Source organism: Carettochelys insculpta, chromosome 3 (genome assembly GCF_033958435.1).
Source record: "Carettochelys insculpta isolate YL-2023 chromosome 3, ASM3395843v1, whole genome shotgun sequence".
Taxonomy (NCBI): domain Eukaryota; kingdom Metazoa; phylum Chordata; order Testudines; family Carettochelyidae; genus Carettochelys; species Carettochelys insculpta.
In genome coordinates, this window is record NC_134139.1 from 46,520,386 (window position 1) to 46,543,321 (window position 22,936).

General features: G+C 40.1%; 1 protein-coding gene across 1 annotated transcript in view; it reads left to right on the plus strand.

The window, feature by feature from the left end:
* Nucleotides 1–22,936, plus strand: part of ZFAND3 (zinc finger AN1-type containing 3) — a 265,534-nt gene that overhangs the window by 56,855 nt on the left and 185,743 nt on the right. Inside the window, exons 2-3 of the mRNA XM_074989794.1 lie at nt 14,128–14,168; nt 16,082–16,108. Of these exons, the coding sequence (XP_074845895.1) occupies nt 14,128–14,168; nt 16,082–16,108 (68 nt within the window). The remainder of the gene's footprint in view (nt 1–14,127; nt 14,169–16,081; nt 16,109–22,936) is intronic.

The window sequence follows — 22,936 nt, forward strand, 5'->3', positions numbered from 1 at the left end:
TAACAAGCTTCTATTTTAATTGGATCCCAATTAGAGACCACTACTCTGAGAAAAAATCAGTTTGGACAAAGACAGGCGTAGCAGAATAGTCTAGTGAAGTTGGTGATTGTATGAATCCCATCCTCCTCCCCCATTTGATCCTTCCTGAGCATTGGTGATATAACAATCACTTGTAGCTGTCTACTGGTCTCTTGAAATTATTTCTCTGTACCTCCAGACATTCAACGGTGGTATTCACATGGATTGTGTTCTCTGCAGCAGAATTAACTCTGGCAATGAAACTTTGCTTATTGAGTGCAGAAGACTTTGTCAGTGTCTGAACAGCATTCTGTTTCCTGAACTTCTTTTGTCTCGTATGTCTGCATAGTGTACATGTGTACCCTGTGAGCTCCCTTTTGGCAAGCTGTGGACATCTAAAACTGTGTGCCAACTAACAGCAAGATGTGCCACCCCAACTAGCATCCTACGGTAGAGTGTGACTGGGGTATAACAGGCTGTACATAACACATTCCAGTGTTAACTAGGAATACTTCACATATTACTTATTATACACCTTCACTTTAAATGTTTGAAGAGTTGAAGTGCTATATTTCTCTCATATGATGGGTGCACCTCAAAGCTGGCTGCAGAGAATTAAAGATGTGTCCAATAGCTGCTGTATAATGGCAGCATTCAATATAAAACTGAGTTGTGAGACAAAATCATTGCATTAGTTGTTAAAGAAGATTCTAATAAGATATCATTGGAAACACCTGTTCAGGGTGCAGCTATTGCTTTTCAAGCAGCATTGCATTATAAGCATAGTATTCAAAGAAGTGTTTAGCCTAAAATATTATCACCGAACAAGAAAAACAGGGAAGTTGAAAGTTGAGGATGCTGTTTAGTCTTACTTCACCTGGATAGAGCTGCTAGATCACAGAGGTCAATATGAGATATGACTGTGAGGCAGTACTATAGGATGAACTCTGTGTTGGTTGATGCTTGACTTTGCTTTTGTTTGGACCAACCTTTCACCATTTTGTAAATGTTCTCACTTACTGTTGAAACCTGCATCAATTTGTGGGGACTATTTGTTTTTAGAAAATGATCTTGAAGGGGGTGGATCAGAATGTAAAAGCATCTTTTTACAGAGAAAATTTTGTAATTATTCCTATGTAACCTACATTCAAATGAGTAAACGCCTTGAAGCGTGAACAACTTGAATGGTGTCTGTTCCTCATTCTAAGTTGCAAACTTTTATAGGCATATTCAATTTGTAAATGTCTGAAATTTTCATCATGTTTACTTTGTTCACTGCAGATGTTTCCTTCAATATTCATATTACAGAAGACTTGTATTCTCAGAAGACTTGACTCTTATCATTTTTTGTGACCTTATATCTTCATCTGTATTAATTTTGCATGTCTGTTGCCTGTTACAACATACAATAACAGAATCATGAGTCCATATCTTAATGTGTGGGATAATCAGTATTAAGATTGAGATTGAATTTATATTATATTCCTCCTTTTTTCATTTGATTGTGGCTTTCTTAACCTTATTTTTGAATTCCATGCTTGACTTTGGCTTAAATGATTTTTTGCAAGATTCAAACCTGTATAGGTACCTGACTTTTGCATGTGAGAAATTCTCTAAATATTATCATTGAGAAGTCCCATGGCACCTTATAGACTAACAGATTTACTGAAGCGTAGGCTTTCATGAGCAAAGACTCACTTAGTCAGACCAATGAAAACTTATGCTCCAATAAGATGCTACAGGTCTTGTTTTTGTGGATACAGACTAGCATGGCTACCCCTCTGATACAAATATTATCAGAAACCCAGCAAATACAACTCAGTCATGACCTGTACCAGTTTTCTTCAAATATGATTTGCTTTGTAGATCTTAATAAGATTATCTGGGGAAAGGTGTACAGGAGCTGGGTAAGTATTGACAAGTCCCATATCACGTTACCTGAGTACCTGGTCTAAGGAACAAGGTAGTTGGATATTGTAAAATCTCAGAGAGAGTTGTGTTTCCATCTAGGCGCGAAAGCAGTGAACAAAAATTATGCCCGAGAGCAAGGGTTCTCTAACATGATTGCTCCGTGATCCCATTCTGACAACAACAATACTTCATGACCCTGGGAGAGGAGACCAAATCTTAAGCCTGCCCAAGTCCCACCTCTTTGGGCAGGGGGGCTGAATGGCCAAGATCCTGATACTGTATTATGACAGATTCTGGCCACAGTTCAAAAATCTTTAATATAAAGTTACACAAAATGGATCCCAAAACTTTAATTCTAAGTGGACAGGACATGGCCCATACATAGACAAAGGGTCTTTTAGATACTCAGCATTAAACAAGAGCTAATGCAGTGTAAATCTTGGGTGTGAAAGCAGTAGTTGGGGCCCATCTTAAATTATAGCATTGTAATTCATTGGAGAGGTGCCCAAAAGTCTGCTTTCTGGTTGAGAAAAACAGAACAAACCTTTTCTTAAATTGGGCTGAAGAAGATTAAACATGTCAGAATGAATGATGGTGTCTACCCTTCACAGATGCCAATCTGAGCCCAGAGAGGGGATAGCATTTATAATTGTGCGAATATATGTATTGCTTATTTGTTCCTTTGCGTCTCAAGATCATATAGAAATTTACCTACGGAAAGCACCTACTAGAAGGTGCCACCTGATGTTCCTAATGAGTAGGAATTGGAATTTAACCTATCTGCTACAAGAGAAAATTTAAGGGATAATACTTTTGTATTCATATGTAAACATGGGTGGAGCACTTGCGTAATCTTTTAGATGGTTGGCTTATTTGTGCTCATTATGTCTTGCTGCTTGCATATGTCCAGGGGTTTTGGGGAACGTCCATCCCCTTTGCTTCCCTCTGCCCATTGGCACTCTATATAATTCATTGTGATCAGCTTTTTGTCAGTTTTGCTGAGCCCAAAAAGCAAAGTGACATTCTGCCAGCTGTGTGTAATAGAGGCCTTGTGCATGAATCCACACTTTTATTCCTTCAGGAGCCAAAGGTGAACCCTCAAGGGCTTCAGTCACAGGCAGGGGGCCTGCACACTAAATCTTGTTGCTCAGGGCTGAATTGCTTGGGCTTTAGCTTCAGCCTTGAGGAGTGGGCTTAGGCTTCAGCCCCAAGCCTGAGCAAGTTTGTCAGCCCCCCGATCCCATTCAGAGGGGGTCACGACCAGCTTTTTGGGATTCTGACCCTCAGTTTGAGTACCACTGCTCTAGAGGAGTAAGCAGAAGGTGGGTAGATCAGAACTTATGGTTTCTGTTTCCACCTTTGCCCTTCATAGTCTGTACATAATTGACATCCCTTGCTTCCTGTATCTTTTGGCCCTGGAGGAGAGGGGGAAATGAAATATACAGGATATACACGGGAAGATGTTAGTGATTTGAGGACAGGGAATGTCTGACAGTAGCTTTTTCTGCAGGAAAATTAACTTCAAAAAGAAATGCAGAATAGCAATATGAACCATTTAGACTTTGCTGGAAGGAATGGCTTTGCTTGATAGTATTTCATTTTCTGAAAATACAGGTTGAACCTAGACTGAGCTATCTCAGCCTTTCACCTTCAGTTTAGCTACACTGAGTTCTGTGTGGTTACTTTGTGGACTGTCCAGGCAAGACTGTAATAGAAATTATGTCAACTGTGTGTAGGTATCGGGGCCCATGATATCCTACCTATCTGTCTGTCTGCCATATCTAAATGTATGTCTACGCAGCAAAATTATTTTGAAATAAGGGCTGCTATTTTGAAATATATGTGAGCATCTACACAATGCAACCATTATTTTGAAATTGGTAAACTTCATTCCACAAAGAATAGTGCCTCTTTTGAAATAGATATTTCAAAATAGGGGCTATTTTGAAGTAAGCTATTCCAGACAGTTTGTTTAAAAAAAAAAAAATGCTGCGTGGACATCTAGGGACTCTAATCTGAAATAGGCTGTATTGTGTGTGGACACACTATTTCAGAATAAGGTTTGCTTATTTTGGGGCTTCCCTGTAGTATACACGCCTTATTCTGGAATAGTTTATTTTGGACTAATAATTCTGGAATAAACTGTTCCAGAATAACTCTGTAGTGTAGACATACCCTGGGGTTTTGCTGTAGTCTATGTACATTTCTCCTCTCTGCTACTGTGACGTGTCTTGTTTGTTGGCTGACTGCTGATTTCTGCTGCAGAGGCTGGTGCACTTATTGCTTTTGAATTTGCAAATTTTATGTAGTGCTTCAGTAGGCAAGATGCAATATAAATGCAAAAGAATACTACAGTATGCTCAATGAGTACAAGCTAAATCAGAATGGCTCCATTTTAGGGATCTAACAGGATGCTTTTTGAGTAGGAGAGACTGGCAAGTGGTCATCACAGAGGCATTTACGGTCCTGCTCCCCATTCCATTCCAGATCCAGTACAGTGTTCTAGTCCACATGAATGAACTTTTACTCAGGCCTTTGTCTGTTAATACAAACATTTTCCATCTGCAGCTTGCCAAAACTCCTGCATTATTGTGGAACACTGACATGGTGATGTCTCAGATTCCAGGAGTCGTAGGCAGAACTTTCATGGTAAAGAGATCCAACCTTGATCAATACAAGCCCAACAACTTTTAGAGCACAGTGTGAGAGAGAATTTCTTGCACGTCTTCCCATTCTGGGGGAGTGCCGAAGTATCATCTTTAAGACCACATCTGTGTTAGAGAAGCCATCACAAAATCTCGTTGGTATTAATGCCATTTTAACTGAACCAGAGTTACCGTTATTGGAAGATAAGTGTAGGCAACTATCCTGACTATTTGCTATGGATTGTGCTGTGGTGTTGAAAATGGAGTTGGTAGCTAGCTCATTTGTTCTAGAGTGGCTCTCTCAATGCTGTCAAGCTCAGTTCTGAACTAAAGTTAACAATTTTTTTTACTAATTTATCTAGTGTAGACAGGGCCATAAAGAAGGTAAGAAATAAGGGAAAGAAGGCATGAGGTTGCAAGTATCATACGTAAAGAATAACTAACCAAGAAGTAGATGCCTTCGTTTAATGTTGTATTTCATTTTCTAATTTGTATTCAGCACCTAGTTGCTAAAATTGGACACATCTTTCAAAACACTAAGGTAGAAGATTCTGAAGGAGCAGATTTGTTGGGGGTGAGGAATGGTTTATTAATAATGGCACTAAAGGTACTGCCCAAACAGAAAGACTTGGCTCCTGCCTGTCACAGTAGTACTGAGTTATTTTGAGGCAAAATTAGCATAACTTTTATTATGGAGATGGATTTAGTTATTGCTAAGTGAAGAGGTGAACAGAAGCTAAATTCTGAATGCCGGGTTTTTATTTAAAAAAGTAGTTGATAAAAATTAAGGGATACATTTTCCTGCCAAGCAATGGTCAAGGGTGGTTGGATACTTGGTACATTAAATTAGATGGTTTCTGGTTATGGAATTTACAAGCTTCTTTGGTAATCTGTTTTTCTTCCAAAATGCAAAGAATATACTATACAAAAAACCCTTTCGAATGCAATGTCCAAGTAGCGAAGTAAAGTGAATAATGCAACAGTTAAATATGAAAGGCCATCCTTAAATTTTCCCCTCTGAGCTTGTATATTAACATTGGCCCACATTGTATTCTCATAATGACAAATTTCAGTTAGGCTTTCTTATATACATATAGTATGTGCATTTTTAGGCTTATTTTACTTTTGTTTCCTCAACAAAACAGGCAATATTGAAAGAAAATGGGTTGAATACTTTTTACAAGTAAATATTTGAAGATTGAAAGTTGAATCTCTCACTCAATGTTTGTTTTCTGCAGTGTTATCCTCTCACACAAGTTGCATGTACACAAATGAATCTCTAACTTGAGTTAAATGGTATTTTTAACCATGAGCTGGCTGGCATATTAGAGCATATGAGTTGAAGCTTAAGTGCTGCTGATGCTTGAACAAGAGCGGTATCTGGATCCCCACTGCAACACCAGTTAATACAGAGAGTAAGCCGTGCTAGTCTGTACACTAGCAAAACAAAAAGCAGTCAAGTAGCACTTTAAAGACTAGCAAAATAGTTTATTAGGTGAGCTTTCGTGGGACACACCCACTTCTTCAAACCATATCCAGACCAGAACAGACTCAATATTTAAGACACAGAGAACCAAAAACAGTAAGCAAGGAGAACAAATCAGAAAAAGATAATCAAGGTGAGCAAATCAGAGTGTGGAGGGGTGGGGGGGAAGATCAAGAATTAGATTGAGTTCAGTATGCAGACAAGCCCCTATAGTGACTCAGAAAGTTCACATCCCGATTAAAACTATGTGTTAATGTTCCGAATTTGAATATAAATGTCAATTCGTCCGCTTCTCTTTCTACAAAAGAACGATAATTTCTTTTCAGTAACACACATACCTTGAGGTCATTGACAGAATGCCCCATTCCATTAAAATGTTGACTAACTGGTTTGTGGATCTGGAGTGTTTTAATGTCTGTTTTGTGTCCATTGACCCTTTGTCTAAGGGAGTTAGAAGTCTGTCCAACATACAAAGCATCTGGGCATTGTTGACACATGATGGCATATATGATGTTAGTAGAGGAGCATGAGAAAGTGCCCGTGATTCTGTGAGTAACCTGGTTAGGTCCAGTGATGGTATTTCCAGAGAAGATATGTGGACAAAGCTGGCAGCGGGCTTTGTTGCAGGGAAAGGTTCCAGGACTGGTGTTCCTGGGGTATAGACTGTGGCTGTTAGTAAGGATCCTCGTGAGGTTGGGAGGTTGTCTGTAGGAGAGAACAGGCATGTCACCCAGGGTCTTCTGAAGTGTGGCATCCTGATTAAGAACAGGTTGTAGGTCTTTAATAATTCGTTGCAGTGGTCTGAATTGGGGGCTGTAAGTGATGACCAGTGGTGTTCTGTTCTTGGCTTTTTTGGGCTGATCTTGGAGTAGCTGGTTTCTGGGTATGCGTCTGGCCCTGTCGATTTGTTTTTTTACTTCTCCTGGTGGGTAATTCAGGTTTATGAATATTTGGTAAAGTTCTTGTAGTTTTTGGTCTCTGTCAGTTGAATCAGAGCAAATGCGATTATACCTAAGAGCTTGACTGTAAACAATGGATCTAGTCACGTGTGCAGGGTGGAAACTAGAAGGGTGTAGATAAGTATAGCGATCAGTAGGTTTTCGGTACAGTGTGGTACTAATCAGGCCATCCTTGATTAGTACTGTAGTGTCCAGGAAATGTATCTCTTGCATGTTGTAATCGAGGCATAAGTTGATGGTGGGGTGTAGATTGTTAAAGTCTCTGTGGAATTCCTCTAGAGCCTCTGTACCATGGGTCCAAATCATAAAGATGTCATCAATGTATCTTAAGTAGAGGAGTGGTAATAGGGGACGAGAGCTGAGGAATCGTTGTTCCAGGTCAGCCATAAATATATTAGCATCTTGTGGGGCCATGCAGGTGCCCATAGCAGTTCCACTAATGTGGAGGTATAAATTGTCCCCAAAATGGAAATGATCGTGTGTGAGACCAAAGTAACAGAGGTCAGACACCAGATTGGCTGTGATGGCATCAGGGATGGTGTTCCTGATTGCTTGTAATCCGTCTTTATGTCCTTACTAACAGCCACAGTCTATATTGCAGGAACACCAGTCCTGGAACCTTTCCCTGCAACAAAGCCCGCTGCCAGCTTTGTCCACATATCTTCTCTGGAAATACCATCACTGGACCTAACCATGTTACTCACAGAATCACGGGCACTTTTTCATGCTCCTCTGCTAACATCATATATGCCATCATGTGCCAACAATGCCCAGATGCTTTGTATATTGGACAGACTTCTAACTCCCTTAGACAAAGGGTCAACAGGCACAAAAAACCAGTTAGTCAACATTTTAATGGAATGGGGCATTCTGTCAATGACCTCAAGGTAAATGTGTTACTGAAAAGAAATTATTGGTCTTTTGTAGAAAGAGAAGTGGACGAGTTGACATTTATATTCAAATTCGGAACATTAACACATGGTTTTAATCGGGATGTGAACTTTCTGAGTCACTATAGGGGCTTGTCTGCATACTGAACTCAATCTAACTCTTGATCTTCCCCCCCACCCCTCCACTCTCTGATTTGCTCACCTTGATTATCCTTTTCTGATTTGTCCTCCTTGCTTACTGCTTTTGGTTCTCTGTGTCTTAAATATTGAATCTGTTCTGGTCTGGATATGGTTTGAAGAAGTGGGTCTGTCCCACGAAAGCTCACCTAATAAACTATTTTGCTAGTCTTTAAAGTGCTACTTGACTGCTTTTTGTTTTGACAGTTAATACAGTTTATGTAGTTATTAATCTAATCACCCTGTTGCTGAATCTCTGTGAAGTGTTTCACAGTGTAACCACTTTTAGCAAAGACAGCCTAGCTCAAATGTAGTATTTGGAAGATATGTCTGCATAGCAACTAGGTGGGTGCTCGCAAGCATGTATAGGCATATGTACACTTTGTGCTTGAGCTCACATGCCAAAAATATGAGTGTAGCTTCAGAGACATGGGCTCCATGAGGATTGTACTTGGATGGCTAGGCTGAGCTGCTGCCCATTCTGCCAAATTTCTATTTTTAGAGCACTAGCTCAAGCAGACCTGTTGCGTTAGTCTAGCTCTTCTAGGAAGCACCCTTCTAGCTGCTGTGTAGACAAACCCAGAGTGTAATAACTGAAGCCAAATTGCAGTAAAGACAGGACCTCAGACTTTTTTTAGATCTACTCAAAATGGAGTGATTTACAGCCTTAGCTGGCTCAGTGTTTTAGGCTATACTCAGCTTTGAATGTCCATGACTTTAGACACATTTTCCTCAAACATGAATAGTAGATGTGGAAACATGCTGTGTATACTATAACTTACTTGTGAGGCTGTAGTTCCCAGGTATGATTGGTGTGCTATACATGCAGAATAGAAACTAGACTTTCTTACTATAGTCAGTGTGTATGGTGCCACCTATAGTTTGCCTCAGCACTTCCCATTATATTATCCTGGTTTTCAGTTGCTTGTAACTTCGCCAAATTTAAACTGTGAATTCTTCAAGTCCATGTGTCTCCTTCTTGCTGAGCTGTTTTTAAGGAAAGGACAAGATTAGGGAAAAACACAACCACGTTGTTGAGAAACATTATCACGTCAGTGGCTTGGAGCAGTCACTTGAAACGTGGGGTGGCCTTTGATTCAGCGATGCTTGTTTGTATGCTTTTTTATCTTACGAAAATGCAGCTGCCTCCTTATCACCCCTTTATGTCTTGATGTGAGTCTGCAGTTGGACACAGCTCCACCTACTCAAGGTTTCTCTGGTTCCACGTCTTTCTGTTTGGTACAGCAATCAGCCCTTCCCAAGCTCGATGGAATTAGTCTGTCCCCTTGAGGTCAGAAAGTGGTAGAGATCCATTTCCTGGCCCCAGAGTATGTGGCCATTGCTCTAGCAATTTCCCCAGCTCCTTTCTTCTTGAGCCTTTTCAGGAGCTTCACCCTGAGTGCATCTATCTTCTTTGAGGCTTAAGTTCCTTACGGGCTTGGTTGGCAAATAATCATTTACAGGTGTACTGGAACCCCTTTTCCTTCTTAAATGGCTTTGTCATCCCATGCCACTTCCCTATGAAAAAACATCCAGGTTTGGATAACTTATTAGGCTTTGAAAATTCTCAATTCACATGTGCTCAGAAGAAGTTTGTTATAGCATAGCAGCTAAAGCCCCCAACATTATCTGCACTGGGCATGTTCTTTCTTTGGAGCCTGTTACCTTTGGCATTCTCACTCTTCAGTGTATTGCGTCTGGGTTTTACTCTCATTTTATAGAAAAGTTAAATGATTCTGTTAAGAAGCTTGTATACAACTTATACAGAATATCCAAGGGGTTGATCAAGGGTCTAATTAACAATGCTGATTTGTCCTGCACCCTGTACAAGATGAAGTGTTGTGATATGGGTGGCACTGATGAAGAGCAGCATAAAGAAATAATCTAACCCTGTATTTTAATTTTTCCTTTAACACTAAATAATCTGCTGGCCTACTTGATGAATACATACATGTGCTACAGTATTTCTTTTATTCTGTGCCAAGATTCAGCTCAACAGATTCTTCAGCAGAATTATAAACCTTTGCACATTACTGTATAATGGAAACATTGACAGATTCTTAGCTACAGTAGTATGAATGCATTGTTCTAACATACATATAGTTGTCTCAGGTTGCTGAATACATTACAGTATGCTCGTTGTGTCTGTAGCAAGGAGGATTGTGTACAATCTTTGCACATCATGCCATTCATTAATTATTAAAGTGTTCCTTAAACATATGACCTCTGGTAGGTTGGATGGGTATCATTCAGTGAGCTAAGATGTTTAGGCTGCAATGATGTGGAGATCCTCCTAAATTATTCCTATTCTGGAAAAGACCCAGGAAGCATGTAACATGATGCATTTAATCATCGTTCCAATTACAGTGTCACTGAAGCAGATCATTGTTTTCCTACTGCCAATTCATTGCAACTTCTAAGTTGTAAAAAGATCGTTACCTGGCATGCTGAAATGTCTCACAGCTTATGTACATGGCAAATCAAAATGGGCGTGATTTGTAGAGAATACTAACACGTTACATTTCAACTGTCCTGCATGGATCCTCTTGATGCATGGTAAAAAAAAAATACCTACTCCATATTAATGGAGTCTGAACCAGCTACCTTTTAAAATGCAACAGCAAGGTCTACATGAGACAGTTGAAATGCAGCTTGTTACTATGTTGTTACTGGATTGTTACTATGTCACATGCTTCTAGTATGCTGTGCTGGCTGTATAGAAGCCCTTGGTCCCAATAAAAATGCAGGTTTTGAGATTTCTAATTGTTCTGAAATTTTGTGTTGTGTTCAAGTGGACATGAAGTTAACTTTACCACACATACACACAGCCTGTCTTCTTCAAATAAAAGTGAACCAGTATTTAGGGAAATCTGGTTCTCCTTGGCCATTTGAATAGGTACATCAAGAAAAGAAAAAATCGTATGCTTTTTGAGAATGGTGCAGGTGTACCAGTGCTGCCCATGGTGAACATGCGTACACATTACTAGCACTAGCTCAGTTGTTACTGGAGGATGGTTTAGAAATTTTCTAGCACAGACAAGGTTTAGGGAACTGAGTTTCTTACATGGTGACAAGTATCAGAGAGGTAGCTGTGTTAGTCTGTATCTTTAAAAACAAAAAAAATATTAATATTAAAATATCTGTTAGTCTCTAAGGTGCCACAGGACTTCTTGCTGTTTTTGAGTTTGTTACATTACTCCTCCACACTGCTAATAAGCAAGCTCCTATTAGATTTTAAATATGGTTTTAAAAATAAAGTGATGTGAAAAGAGAGCTGAACAGATTTTCAGTGCACCATGAAATATGGCTTCATGACAAAGCCATTAGTTTCTCTGAGGTACACCTAACACTGCTTTACAGAAACTAATTTCATTGGGAAAGCAGAAGGCACTTGGATATTAAATAGATTTCTGGATAGCCCTTCTCAGTGTCTTCCTAATGCTAAAAATTAAGCAGCTGCATGCTCTTGAAGTTCTAGATTGAGTTTAGATTTGAGTTACTATACTCGTGCACAGTACATGTAGCAGTCTCTGCTCTGCGGATTTGCAGTTAGGATTTAGGTCATACCAATGTGAGTAAAAACAGTTAATTACATATTATAGCTTTGTAATTTATTGCAAAAACACTGGTGGGTACTTAGCTGGACTTTATGCCTTGAGTCATGCCACTCTTTATGACAACATGCAGCTGCCCTGCTTCTGAATGGAATATTGAGTGGAATAGTGACTAGAATCCAGTGAAATGCTTTGACACATTTTAACTGAAGTGGATGAGCTCAAGTGTTAATGTAATTTCACTAAGGGTAGGTAGAAAAATGGGAATAGTGATAACAGGACTTAAGAAGTCTTTATACTGCTTAGTAACTGAGAGGTAGCTTAGAAACAGAGAGGTAGCTGTGTTAGTCTGTACTCCAACAAAACAAAGCAGCAGAAATGTAGCACTTTATAGACTAACAAAATGGTCACTGAATAAATCATTTTGTTAGTCTTTATACTGCCGTGTGCTGTGCAGATTGTCAGTAAGTTATTATATATAGTTGAGACTTCAAATAGGTTGATTTTCACAGTTCTAGTTCCTCTCTGCACATACTTCTCTTTCCCTTATGGTCCTTGGCCAACTTTTTTTTAAAAAAAAGCACACACAACACCCAAAAAAAAAAAAAAACAACCCAAAACTCGCTAGTTTAGGCTGAAGTTTGGTTTATGAGGCTTTGGGCTAAAAACCTTAAAATATTTTTGTAGTCGGAGGTGGTTATAAATGTTAGTGATTTTAAAGATTTTAAAATGAAATGTGTTATTCTAATCCTTAAAATAGTGTCTTCATTTGCTAGGGAAATTTGCAGGCATTAGCAAAGAAAATGAAAGATGGCAGTTCAAATTACCTTAGAATTTTCTTTTGTTGTTCTGCTTTTTGGTAGGATGTAAATATCATTTTAGTTTTCATTTGGTTCAGGACAGACTTGTAGATTTCTTACACTTTCAAAGTCCCCATGTTGCCGCTACTACTTTTTCTCATTTATCTGTTTTAAGGAGTGTTTTGTTCATTTTGGATGCTCCTTAGCTATCTAAACCTCACTTTAGACAGCAAGGCCTATAAAATTACATCTAATCATTCTCCATCTTCCGGGATTTTCCAAGGTGCTTTGAAGTATACTCTGCCTCTAATTTTCTGTCATGCTGCTTGACCTGGATAGCTTGTTTCACCTTGTAGTTCCTGAATCCATGGGGTAACTTTACATCAGTTAAATGGTTTCTTTTTGCCACTGTCCCTTCAAATTGCTTTTAACTTCTTACTCTCTCTCTAAACTAGTGCTGTCAGTTAGATTTGATTTATCCGTATTCATGGACGTTTGACTGCAGATTGAACCTCTCTAGAGCTCCAATGCCGCCCCCTAGGGTCCCAGCCACTGGCCCCTGTGCTGTCACCTGGGGTCCCAACCACGGGGATCTGGGGCTTGGCAGCCATCCCCAGCTATGGTCCCAGCTTTGGGCAATGATTGATATGAACTGAGGTAACAGGGTAAGGGCACAGGAAACTTGGCCCTCTCGATAAAAAGTGGACATCTGTCAAATTAAAGTTATGCTGGACCATGGAAGTTGCAGGGCCAGAGTGTGCTGGATTTGAGAGATTCCACCTGTACTATTTTAAATTATTTAAAAGGGTAAGTTGTAAGTTAGCTGTAGAAACCCATAGTTTAACAGACACAAGTTGTATTATAAAATTCCTGTACTGTAAACTCTTTCATATCTGGCATTCTGTCATCTGGAACTCTCAAATAACCAACATTTTAGTTACATTTTCCATAAGCAGAGTATAATAAAAGTAAATAAAAATACGTACAGTGTAAGTTTACAGTGTACAATAGTACTTTTGTTGGTAAAGGTCTCTACACCCTCACATAACTTGAATTTTGCGTGTGGGGGGAGGAGGGGGCGGGAGCCAGGAACCAGGTGGCAGCCTGGCTCCTGGTTCCCATGCACCTGCGGGAGCTGGGGGAAGCAGGGGAGAAGCCCTGCTGCAGCAGCTGTCTGCCCATCCACCTGGCTTTCTCAGCTGAGGGAGCCAGGTGAGCAGACAGCTGCTGCTGCACAGCTTCTCCCCTCTGGGGGAAGCAGGGAAGAAGCTGTGTTGCAGTGACTTCTCCCCAGCTTCCACCAGCTAAGTGAGCCGGGGACTGGAGCAGGGAGCGGCTCTTGTCAATTTGCACTTATCGGGGGTTTACTGTACATACATTTTGTTTGTTTCCTAATATCTAATCTTGTGGTGGGTTTTTTTTAAAGTGTTCTGCATTGCTAGGTATACTTCTCTGTTATCCAGAATAGTTGAATATCCAGCAACTGCCTGGTCCCAGAGTTGCCAGATATGGAAGAGTTTACTGTTGTATGCAATTCTCAGTTAGATTTTACTAAGTATGCAGTTGACATGAATATGTGCTTAGCCATTTAAATTTTTCCTCCACCTACCCTTGTTTTTCTTTTGGAAACTCCTGGTTTATTGATTAGAAGTATTATAATGAATTTTATTTCTTATTTTTTCCCTAGGTCTAGCAAGACTATGAATCTCTGTTCCAAATGCTTTGCTGGTAAGTGCACTAAAAGGTTTTATGTTTTTGTTCACCTACCTAAATCACATTGTTGCCATGACCCTTGGAGTTTATGTATGAAGGGTTGTTTTTTTTCAGTGTGTGAAATCAGATTCTCCTTCCTTTGGTACTTCATTTGTTTGCTCAGATTTGTTGAAACAGTTTCCAGCGTATGTAAAGCAAGAGCCTCCTGTGTAAATACACCAATCAAACCTTCATGCAGTAAAGATAACAGAAGTCTGAAATGCCCTTGAACTGTAGAGCTCCAGTCTTCAACTCATGTAAATATGGCATAGCTTGCTTGCATCAGTCTGGTTTGGAATTTTGAATTCAGTAGGTCAGATTTTTACTCTGATAATAAAACAGTAAAATCTTGTATAGTTGAAACTGTAAAAGAGAGAGGCCTGGTTATGGAATTCATTTCTACTGCCCCATGGTATTTACTATCCAATTTGTGCATTAAATCATTGGTTATTGACCATCAGGCTTAAAAGTAAACTCTGCATCATATTTTCTAGTTGCAAACTTGTTAAATAGCAGCAAATGCTGTGAACTGTTAGCAATGTTTTGTCTGTCTCCCCTAGCTTACCCCTTTTGGAATTTCTATTTAAAGTCTAGGAAGACCCTTGCTGTAGGAGCATAGATTACATACAAATTCACCATATTAAGTTAACAAAGGAATAAACTGATGCAAAATGTGATATACCTGAGTTCTCTGAAGCATTGACATTTCAGAATCCAAGTAAATATTAGATGAATAAGTATGTTTAAATATCAAATACACATCTATATATTTGAGAGGTAGGTGAAAATATTTTTATTGGGCAAACATTTGTTGGTGGAAGGCTTATGCTTTAGAGCTACAAAGAGCTCTTCTTGGGAGAAGGGGATATACTTTGCTTTCTTCTTCAGACCCACGGAAAAAATCTGTAGCTTGAAAGCTTGTACCTACTAGCAGTACATTTTGATCTCATAAAAGATATTACCTCACCTAAACCTGTGTGGTGTCCTGAGAGCAACATGACTGCAGCAACACAAGCAGCCTGTATATTTGATAGCTATAAACTAACAATCTTGCATATCTTGTAAGTTAATGGACTGTTCCAGGCTGTACACACAGCAGATCAAGTACTTTAAACTTTGATTTTTTTAATTGATTTCTCTTAGAAGAATCAAGTTTAAGATAATTAAAACTGAGAAAATCTCTGTTCTGCAAGTCTTGTTTGAAAAACCCCTCCCTTCTGAATAAGCCCCTTGCATGAGCTTTTTCTCACTCAGTGTGATATTGTTCATACCTCTATGCAGCAACTTTAAAATGTCAAGTATCCCTTTAGAGCTGTTTTAGTCTGTTTTCTGAAATGCACAATATTCTGTGAATTTAAAACTACCACATCCATTAGACCGTAACAGCCTGGGATCATTGATCAGACTGCTACTAGTCATTACTGACAGGATGAGAACTGATATTCCAGGAGTGGCAAAACTTGTTTTTGCTATCTTAGGTCCCAGTTATGGATTGTTGGTAATCTTTATATGGCAGGAGTCTTCTGTAGTATTCATTAACTGGTGATAACAAGTATGCTTTCCTCTAATCCTTTCTCTCTTTTTAAAAAAAGTGACTAATTTTCCTCTGGATTTTGTCGCGGGGGGGGGGGGGGGAGGAGAGGGAGGATTTCAGCCAACAAGTAAAACAGGAAGACAAAGACTTTATCTGTTTCTGTAAATTGAACCACAATATTTGTCAAGAAAATTATCAAAAATCCGAAAGTTCATAATTTACACCTCCCCGAAATGCCAGGGATTCTTCCTTTTGCATTTTTCCATTAAGATGTCAAGCTAAAATAATGTGTTGTAGCATATATGGGAGCATTGTTACCTATCTTGATCCTTGTTTTCTTTCTCTTTCATTTTAGAAAAAAGAAATCCACACAATGAAAAAGGTTAGTAACTATGCGGTTAAGTAACTTTGGCTTAAAACAAAAAACGGAAGGTGGCTCTCTTCTATCCCCTTCCTTTGGAGAAAAGAAAACAACCATACACTCTGATAAAAATCATATTTTAAGTATATCAGATAAGGAGGGCAACAGGCTGTTGAGAAACCAAGCAATTAATTGCTGGGTTTGCGTTGTAGTACAAGTTATGAAAATAGTGTCTTCCTGCCTGCCTTTACCCTTTGTGCCTTAATGCCTTGCCAAATTATATACAACTCTCTGACTATATAATCATGATTTGATATAAAATTTCTCTGAAACATTCATGAATATTGCATAATTCGTCTTCAGTTGTGTTAAGAAATGAGATTACGTTGGCATAGGCTTGGTCAGAACAAAGGGTGATGCCCAGGAGCTGTTGTCTTTTGTTTTTTGTTTCTAAACCAAATACTAATGACTGCCAAATGGCTATGGGGATGAACACACAGGGTGATCCAGTAACTTGTTTGTTTAACTTGTGGTCAAAAAGGAAAAGTAGCATGATCATGGCGCTGGACGCCAGGAATTTCTTATTGGTAACTGTCAACTTTCCTATATTGAGAATGGAGATTGTATTCCCCTGCCTGTAACAAGATTTGTAAAGACTGATTGATCTTATTTGTATAGGCAGAAGTATGTTAAGCATTTTATAGGCAATTGTGAAGAGAAACCCTCCCTGGTAGAAACAAAAATATTAACCTCAAACGGTCTGAAAGTTCATAGGACTAATCTCCATGACCACAGATCTGTCATTTCCTGGTGAATACTTAATTCTTAAATTGCACAAAAATGGTTTTTGATGCTCTAGAGAGAAGAATTTAAAATTAACAAGAAAAAAATGGAGAGGAATCAAACCTATCTATTTTAAGCACTAATAGAAATCATGGATCCTGACATGTTCAAATGCTTTCAACAGAAATGCTTAAAATTAACACTGGATTGGCAAAGTACCTAAGAGTCTGTTGGTCTTCATTTCACAGTGTTGCCTAACAGCTATCTCTACCGCACTGTTTCCTGTACAGGTTCAGTCCAAATGAAACCTTGATATTGATTTCACTGCAAACTGCTAACACACAACTTCAGACATCTCACATCTCCAAAATACAATTTCTATATTGTGATATTTTTTTCCTTCCAAACTGGAATGTAGAATGGTGAGAAAATGCAGATGGACAGGTAGACTAGCTACTTCACTGACACCACATTCTTCACGGTCACTGTAACCTGTCTTGTCAATTGGCAAACTATTAATGCTCAATACTTTGAACTGCTAGACACTCGGTGGGATTTTTCAAAAGCGTATAGCATTAATGTAACTCTGCTTCCATTGATGTCTATGGGACTCTTACTATAGTCTTCAGTGAGAGCAGAGCTAGGCCAGTGCTCAGTGTTTATGAAAATTCACCCCTTAAATTCTAGGCTCTTTCAGGCAGGTGCTGTTTTCCTATATGTTTATATATCACCTAGCTTAACGAGGTCTCGATCCTGAGACCCTGGGGACTGTTGCAAAGCAAACAGTAACACCAGATATTTGTGTACTCTAATAACATGCCATAAAACTGAGTGCTTTTTTCCCTAAATCACTGTATAAGTATATTTTACCTTTAGTCCATTTGCTCACAGACTAGAGGAAAGTAGTTGTTAGTGGAGAAGACAGGAAAGGAAAAGGAATGCAAGTAATAGTTCCAGCTTGCCCAAGGGCTAATACATGAAACCACAGGTAAGTGTCATAGTACAAGATGATATGGGGGAGGCACACAGAGACCACTGGAAGTAGAAAAGAATAATTTTAAAACATCAGTGAGAGTCAAATATTTCTAACAAAGGTCTTGAGAGACTTCATAATGCTCTCAGTGAGGCTATAATTGAAGGTATGTGTGAGGGAACTAGACCCAAAGCATCTTCCATCTCTAACTTGTTTTAAATACTGCTATTAGGTTTTCACATTTGCCTGATCGACTGTATCAGCATTTTCAGTTTAAGAATACATGTCTTTCTCTGAGCTGTGCTATGACATTGTTTACATGTGGTGAGTTCTGGAAGGAAAATTGTCAGAAAACAAGAGGCCTAAATGTCTAAATTCTTAGTTCTCCTTCATTTTTCACTTGAGATAGTGTGTTAGTGCATGAGCAATCAACTTAACAAATAAAATTCTGTTAATTATGATCAGAATCTGGAGTGAAGTGGAAATCATTATTGCTGACCACCAAACTGGAAGTGTTTCAATATGTATGCAGTATCTATATGTCAGACTGTAAAGTTTTGTTACTTGAATGCAATATTGATTTTTATTTTCCTTTTGAGTTTGAGGGACGCTTATAACAAGAAAAGAGAGAGAAAATAGATGGCACTGCTTTGTCTAAAGTAGGGTCAAGTGTAGAACACACCAACTCTCTCCATTGGTTTTCATCTTTTAATGTAGATCTGGAAAACTATAAAAGCCATTTCAGTTGCAAATCTTTATTCTCCCAGAATTCATCTGCATCCTGGATTGTGCAGAATTAATGTATTAATTTCAGCATACTTTAAACCTGCCACTTCCATTGAGGAAGCTCATCGCTATAAGGACTAGGAATGATTTGCTTAGGACTCATTGAATAGCTAGAAGATTTACTCTTCCATAAAACCAGAAATTCTCCTTTTATCTGTCTACCTGCATGATTTTCCTGGATTCACAGAGGTAGCTTCACCCTGATTGTTCCGGGCTGCAAATGAGTGGAATCAAAATAGGGTTCCTTCATGGCAACGTAAAGTTGCCACAGGGATGACCTGGTGCATACTAGTTTCCAAAAACACACATTGGTGGTGGGGGGTGGGTGGTACCTTTTTCAAGACAATTTTTCTGTCAGTAAATTGCAGAGCAAACCTTCAGTCTTTTGGCTTGCAGTGTGGAATACTATTAAAAAAAATACATGGACCTAGCAGATGACAGGATAAGAAAAAAACAATACTACCTACCAGTGTTTCTCAACCTTTATTTAAAAAAAAAAAATAGGTACCCCTTAAAAAGCACTCCCAGACTTCACGGACCACCGGTTGAGAAACATGGTACTAAGGTAATCTGAGGTCTTGAAACATGTTCCATTCAACCTTTCCAGATTACTGTACCCCTTTCAGGAGTTGGATTTGTTTTGCATACCATCAAGTTATACCTCACTTTAAAATTAATTGTTTACAAAAGCATGCAAAAATATCATAGAAAACTGCTACTGAAAACTTGCTGGCTTTCTACCATGTTATTATCCAATAAATTAATTGGAATAGAAATATTGTACTTACATTTCAGTGTAAGGCATATGAAGCAGTAGACACAAATCATTGTCCAAATGAACTTTTAGATTGTACTAACTTTGTTTTTTATGTTGCCTGTTTTTTAAGTTGCCTGTTGTAAAACTAGGCAAATATCTAGATGAGTTGATGTAGCCCCTGGAAGACCGCCGTGTAACCACAAAGGTAATTGTACCCCTGGTTGAGAAACGTTGCTATATAGTATAGTGCAATAAATGGCAAACCATGTATGTAGTTTATTCATCCATTTGCCCCTGAAAGAAACCTGTGTTTATAAATGAAATATCAAAAATCCAACGTGCTTGCATTGTTCACGTTGCTGTGATTGCCCTCTCTATTGATGTGCAGCCTTATGTTTTAGTGCTTTGATGTTGGAAGAGCACTATAAGAACAACCTACAATTTAAAAGCATTGTCTTTTTCGGTACACTTTTTTTTTTTTTTTAGGAATGCCCCAGAATGGTGTCTGTATTAGTCTCTAATATAAGCTGACACCTCCATTTGTATTGCTCCATTAGGCTGGATCTTTGATCATGGTGAGTTCTATGGCCAGATCTACATAAGATCTGAAAGTCAATCCTATATGTGCAATTCCAGCTACGACAATTGCATAGCTGGAATTGACGTATTTAGGATTAACTTATCTGGCCATCCTCACTGAGGGAGATCGATGGGAGAAACTCTCTTGTTGACCTCCCTTTCTCCTCGTGGTAGTGAGGAATACAGGGGATGACTGTTGAGCCCTGATAGTTTGATTTCACTTGTCTGCACTAAATGTGCTGAATCGAATCCTGGAAGATAGACCCCAATGGGGTCTATCTCCTGGTAAGTATAGACGTACCCTATCTGTACGCGATTTTGACTTGCACGTCTTGCAATAATGCAAGTTGAAATAGTGAGAGGCAGGGAACTGGGAACCAAGCGGCAGCCTGGATCCTGGCTCCCCTTCACTTGCAGGAACCAGGAAGTTGACCAGTGCCGCTGCTGACAGGCTTCCACATGGTTCCTGGCTCCCCACCGCTCGCTGGAGCCAGGAAACTGATCAGCACAGCAGTGCTTCTTGGTTTACTGGCTCCTGCAAGTGGAGGGGAGCTAAGCTGCTGCCTGGTTCCTGGCTCCCTGCTGCTCATGGAGCAGGGAGCCTGGTACAGCCAGGACTGAGGGACCGGAAGGCAGCAAGGCCCCTCTGCCACCTGCTCCCAACTTTTGCAAAAATTTGACTTATGTGTGGTTGCCCAGGAATGCAAGTCGGGTCTACTGTATTCATATCTGTCTTTGATTGTTGGATGCAGAATGTTTACTGCAAGACTGTTCATAGCAAAATCAGTTGACTAGCATTTGAGACTCAGGTAGTGGTCTTATGTTCCAATCCATTTTATTTATTTATTACACACACACACACACACACACACACACACACACACGTTCAAAGTGATAAACATTCTTTTGAAAATTGTGTAGTCAGTTACCCCGCACATCATGACAATATAACTTTATTAATAGTGTGTCCATCTACAGAGTACAGAAGCAACAAAGATACTTATTTAGCATTCAGCTTATTTTCACTTAGTCTTCTAGCCAGCCCTCTCCAATTGCTGGTGAAAGCTTACTGTCTTTAAAGGGAAGGGAGAGAAGAATGCCAGAGATCTGGCATATCATTTGCCACCATTAGCAAGACTGAAGGTTCTGCAAAGTGCGATGACCCAGGTGATTAGTGTTGGCCCAGTTCATTTAATCAGGGTAACATATACGATCATGTGGGAAACATATATTTCTATTCTAAACTCAATTCAATTAGTAAATCATAAGCAAACAAGACAAAAGATAAAGTCCTAATCTTTTGGAGGAGAAATAGTATTGAGTAGGAAATCAGTTCATCCAATTATAGTTGCATTCCTAATTTACTTTATCTTTTTGGTTGATGATGAAATCCTTGTCCAATTATACTGTAGAAGATTCCCCCTACATATGGCAAATAATCAACATATCCAGGTATAGGATGGGCAGGAGAAGTATACGGCAGTTTTAGAGGTATGAAAACAATATTTTGGGTTACTCATTGAGCGAATATAATTTACACCTTTTTCAAAGTTGAGATCCTGCCCTCTTCTTTATAGCTATAGAGCAGAAGTACAGGTTGAAACCCCCAAAAGCGGCATTATCTCATTAAACAACATCTGTTGCCTGAAAGAACCACAGATGTTACTTGACCAGAGAGGCTGGGGTGGGAATTTAGTATGAAGAGCCTGTCTGCCATGGGCAGGGGAGCCCGGTGGGGCTTATGTCCATGTCCAGATGCACTGCCAGCCTCCGCAGGGCCAGGCCTACACCTGGGACCTGTGGAGCTGGGGCCCTGCTGACATCCTGTCTGGGGCTGCACCAAGAGCCTGCAGGGATGTGAGTGTGCTGATCACCATGGGGTCCAGCTCGTGCTACAGCCAGTGTCCCTGGGGCCGGGGCCAGAGTTGTCAGCCTGGCCCTTGCCAAAGTCAGCCGCAGGGGTCATGCCAGCAGCCCAGTTAGAGCTGAGTTGGTGCCATGTGCCCTTCGTCATGGCCGTATCAGGAGCTGGCACCCGCAGGGTCTGGGCCATGTCTGGCAGGCTGGCTGGGGCTGAAGCAACCTTCGCAGCCAGTAGTCTGATGTCTCCAGGTCAGTGTCAGCCCAGCAGGGTCCAGGGCCAAGGCCCAGGCAGGAGGAGAGGGGGCCCTGGGCTGGAATTGGGCAGATTGGGGGTGGGGGCATAAGAGGAACCAGCAGCAGACTAGGTGGCCAGAGCAGGGGACCACCCTTCATCCAGCAAATTCCTTATCCAGGACCAGTGAGGTCCTGTGGTTGCCGGACAAGGGAGATGGACTCTGTATTGCAACAAGGTCCTTTACCCTTGTAGCAGAATTAGTGTAATAATGGTATGAGGTAGAAAAAGGGGGGCTGTGTTTCAGGGATGTGTGCTCTCCGCATGTCATGAGGCCAAGCTGCATAAGGGCTCCCTGTATACAGGTGTGCAACAGAAATGTTGGAAGCTTCTCTGGTGGCTCAGCCGCTCGGCTGATCTGCCGGCTAGGGTTTTGCTCCCCATTTGGCCATTCCCCTTCTTTCCCCAGACAAAGTAATAAGCAGCATTGTGAGAAGCCATGGCCACAGAGTGGATCCACTGCTGCACTGTAACTTGGGGAGGAAGAAGAATTCTTTGGCGCCTTGGTACTTAAGGTACATGCTGGGCCAGAACAATTCGTGTCTTCCTTTCTGGGTGTTTCCATGGTTGGAAGACTGTTTCGTCCAGTCACAGGAAGAAGTGTCTTCACAAACCTAAATGCTAGAGATACAGCACTCTTATGATGGGCCTTTACATTTTGTAGCAATTGATGGTAAGTTTCCAACGCTCTGAGGTACTCATCCTCTTCGTGACAGGAGTCCAGATGTCCTAGTGCACTCAATGTAAGGTGTCTGAGCCCTTTTGTTAGGGAAGTGGCAAAGCTACCAGTTGAAGAGGCCGTGAAGAGTTCCATTA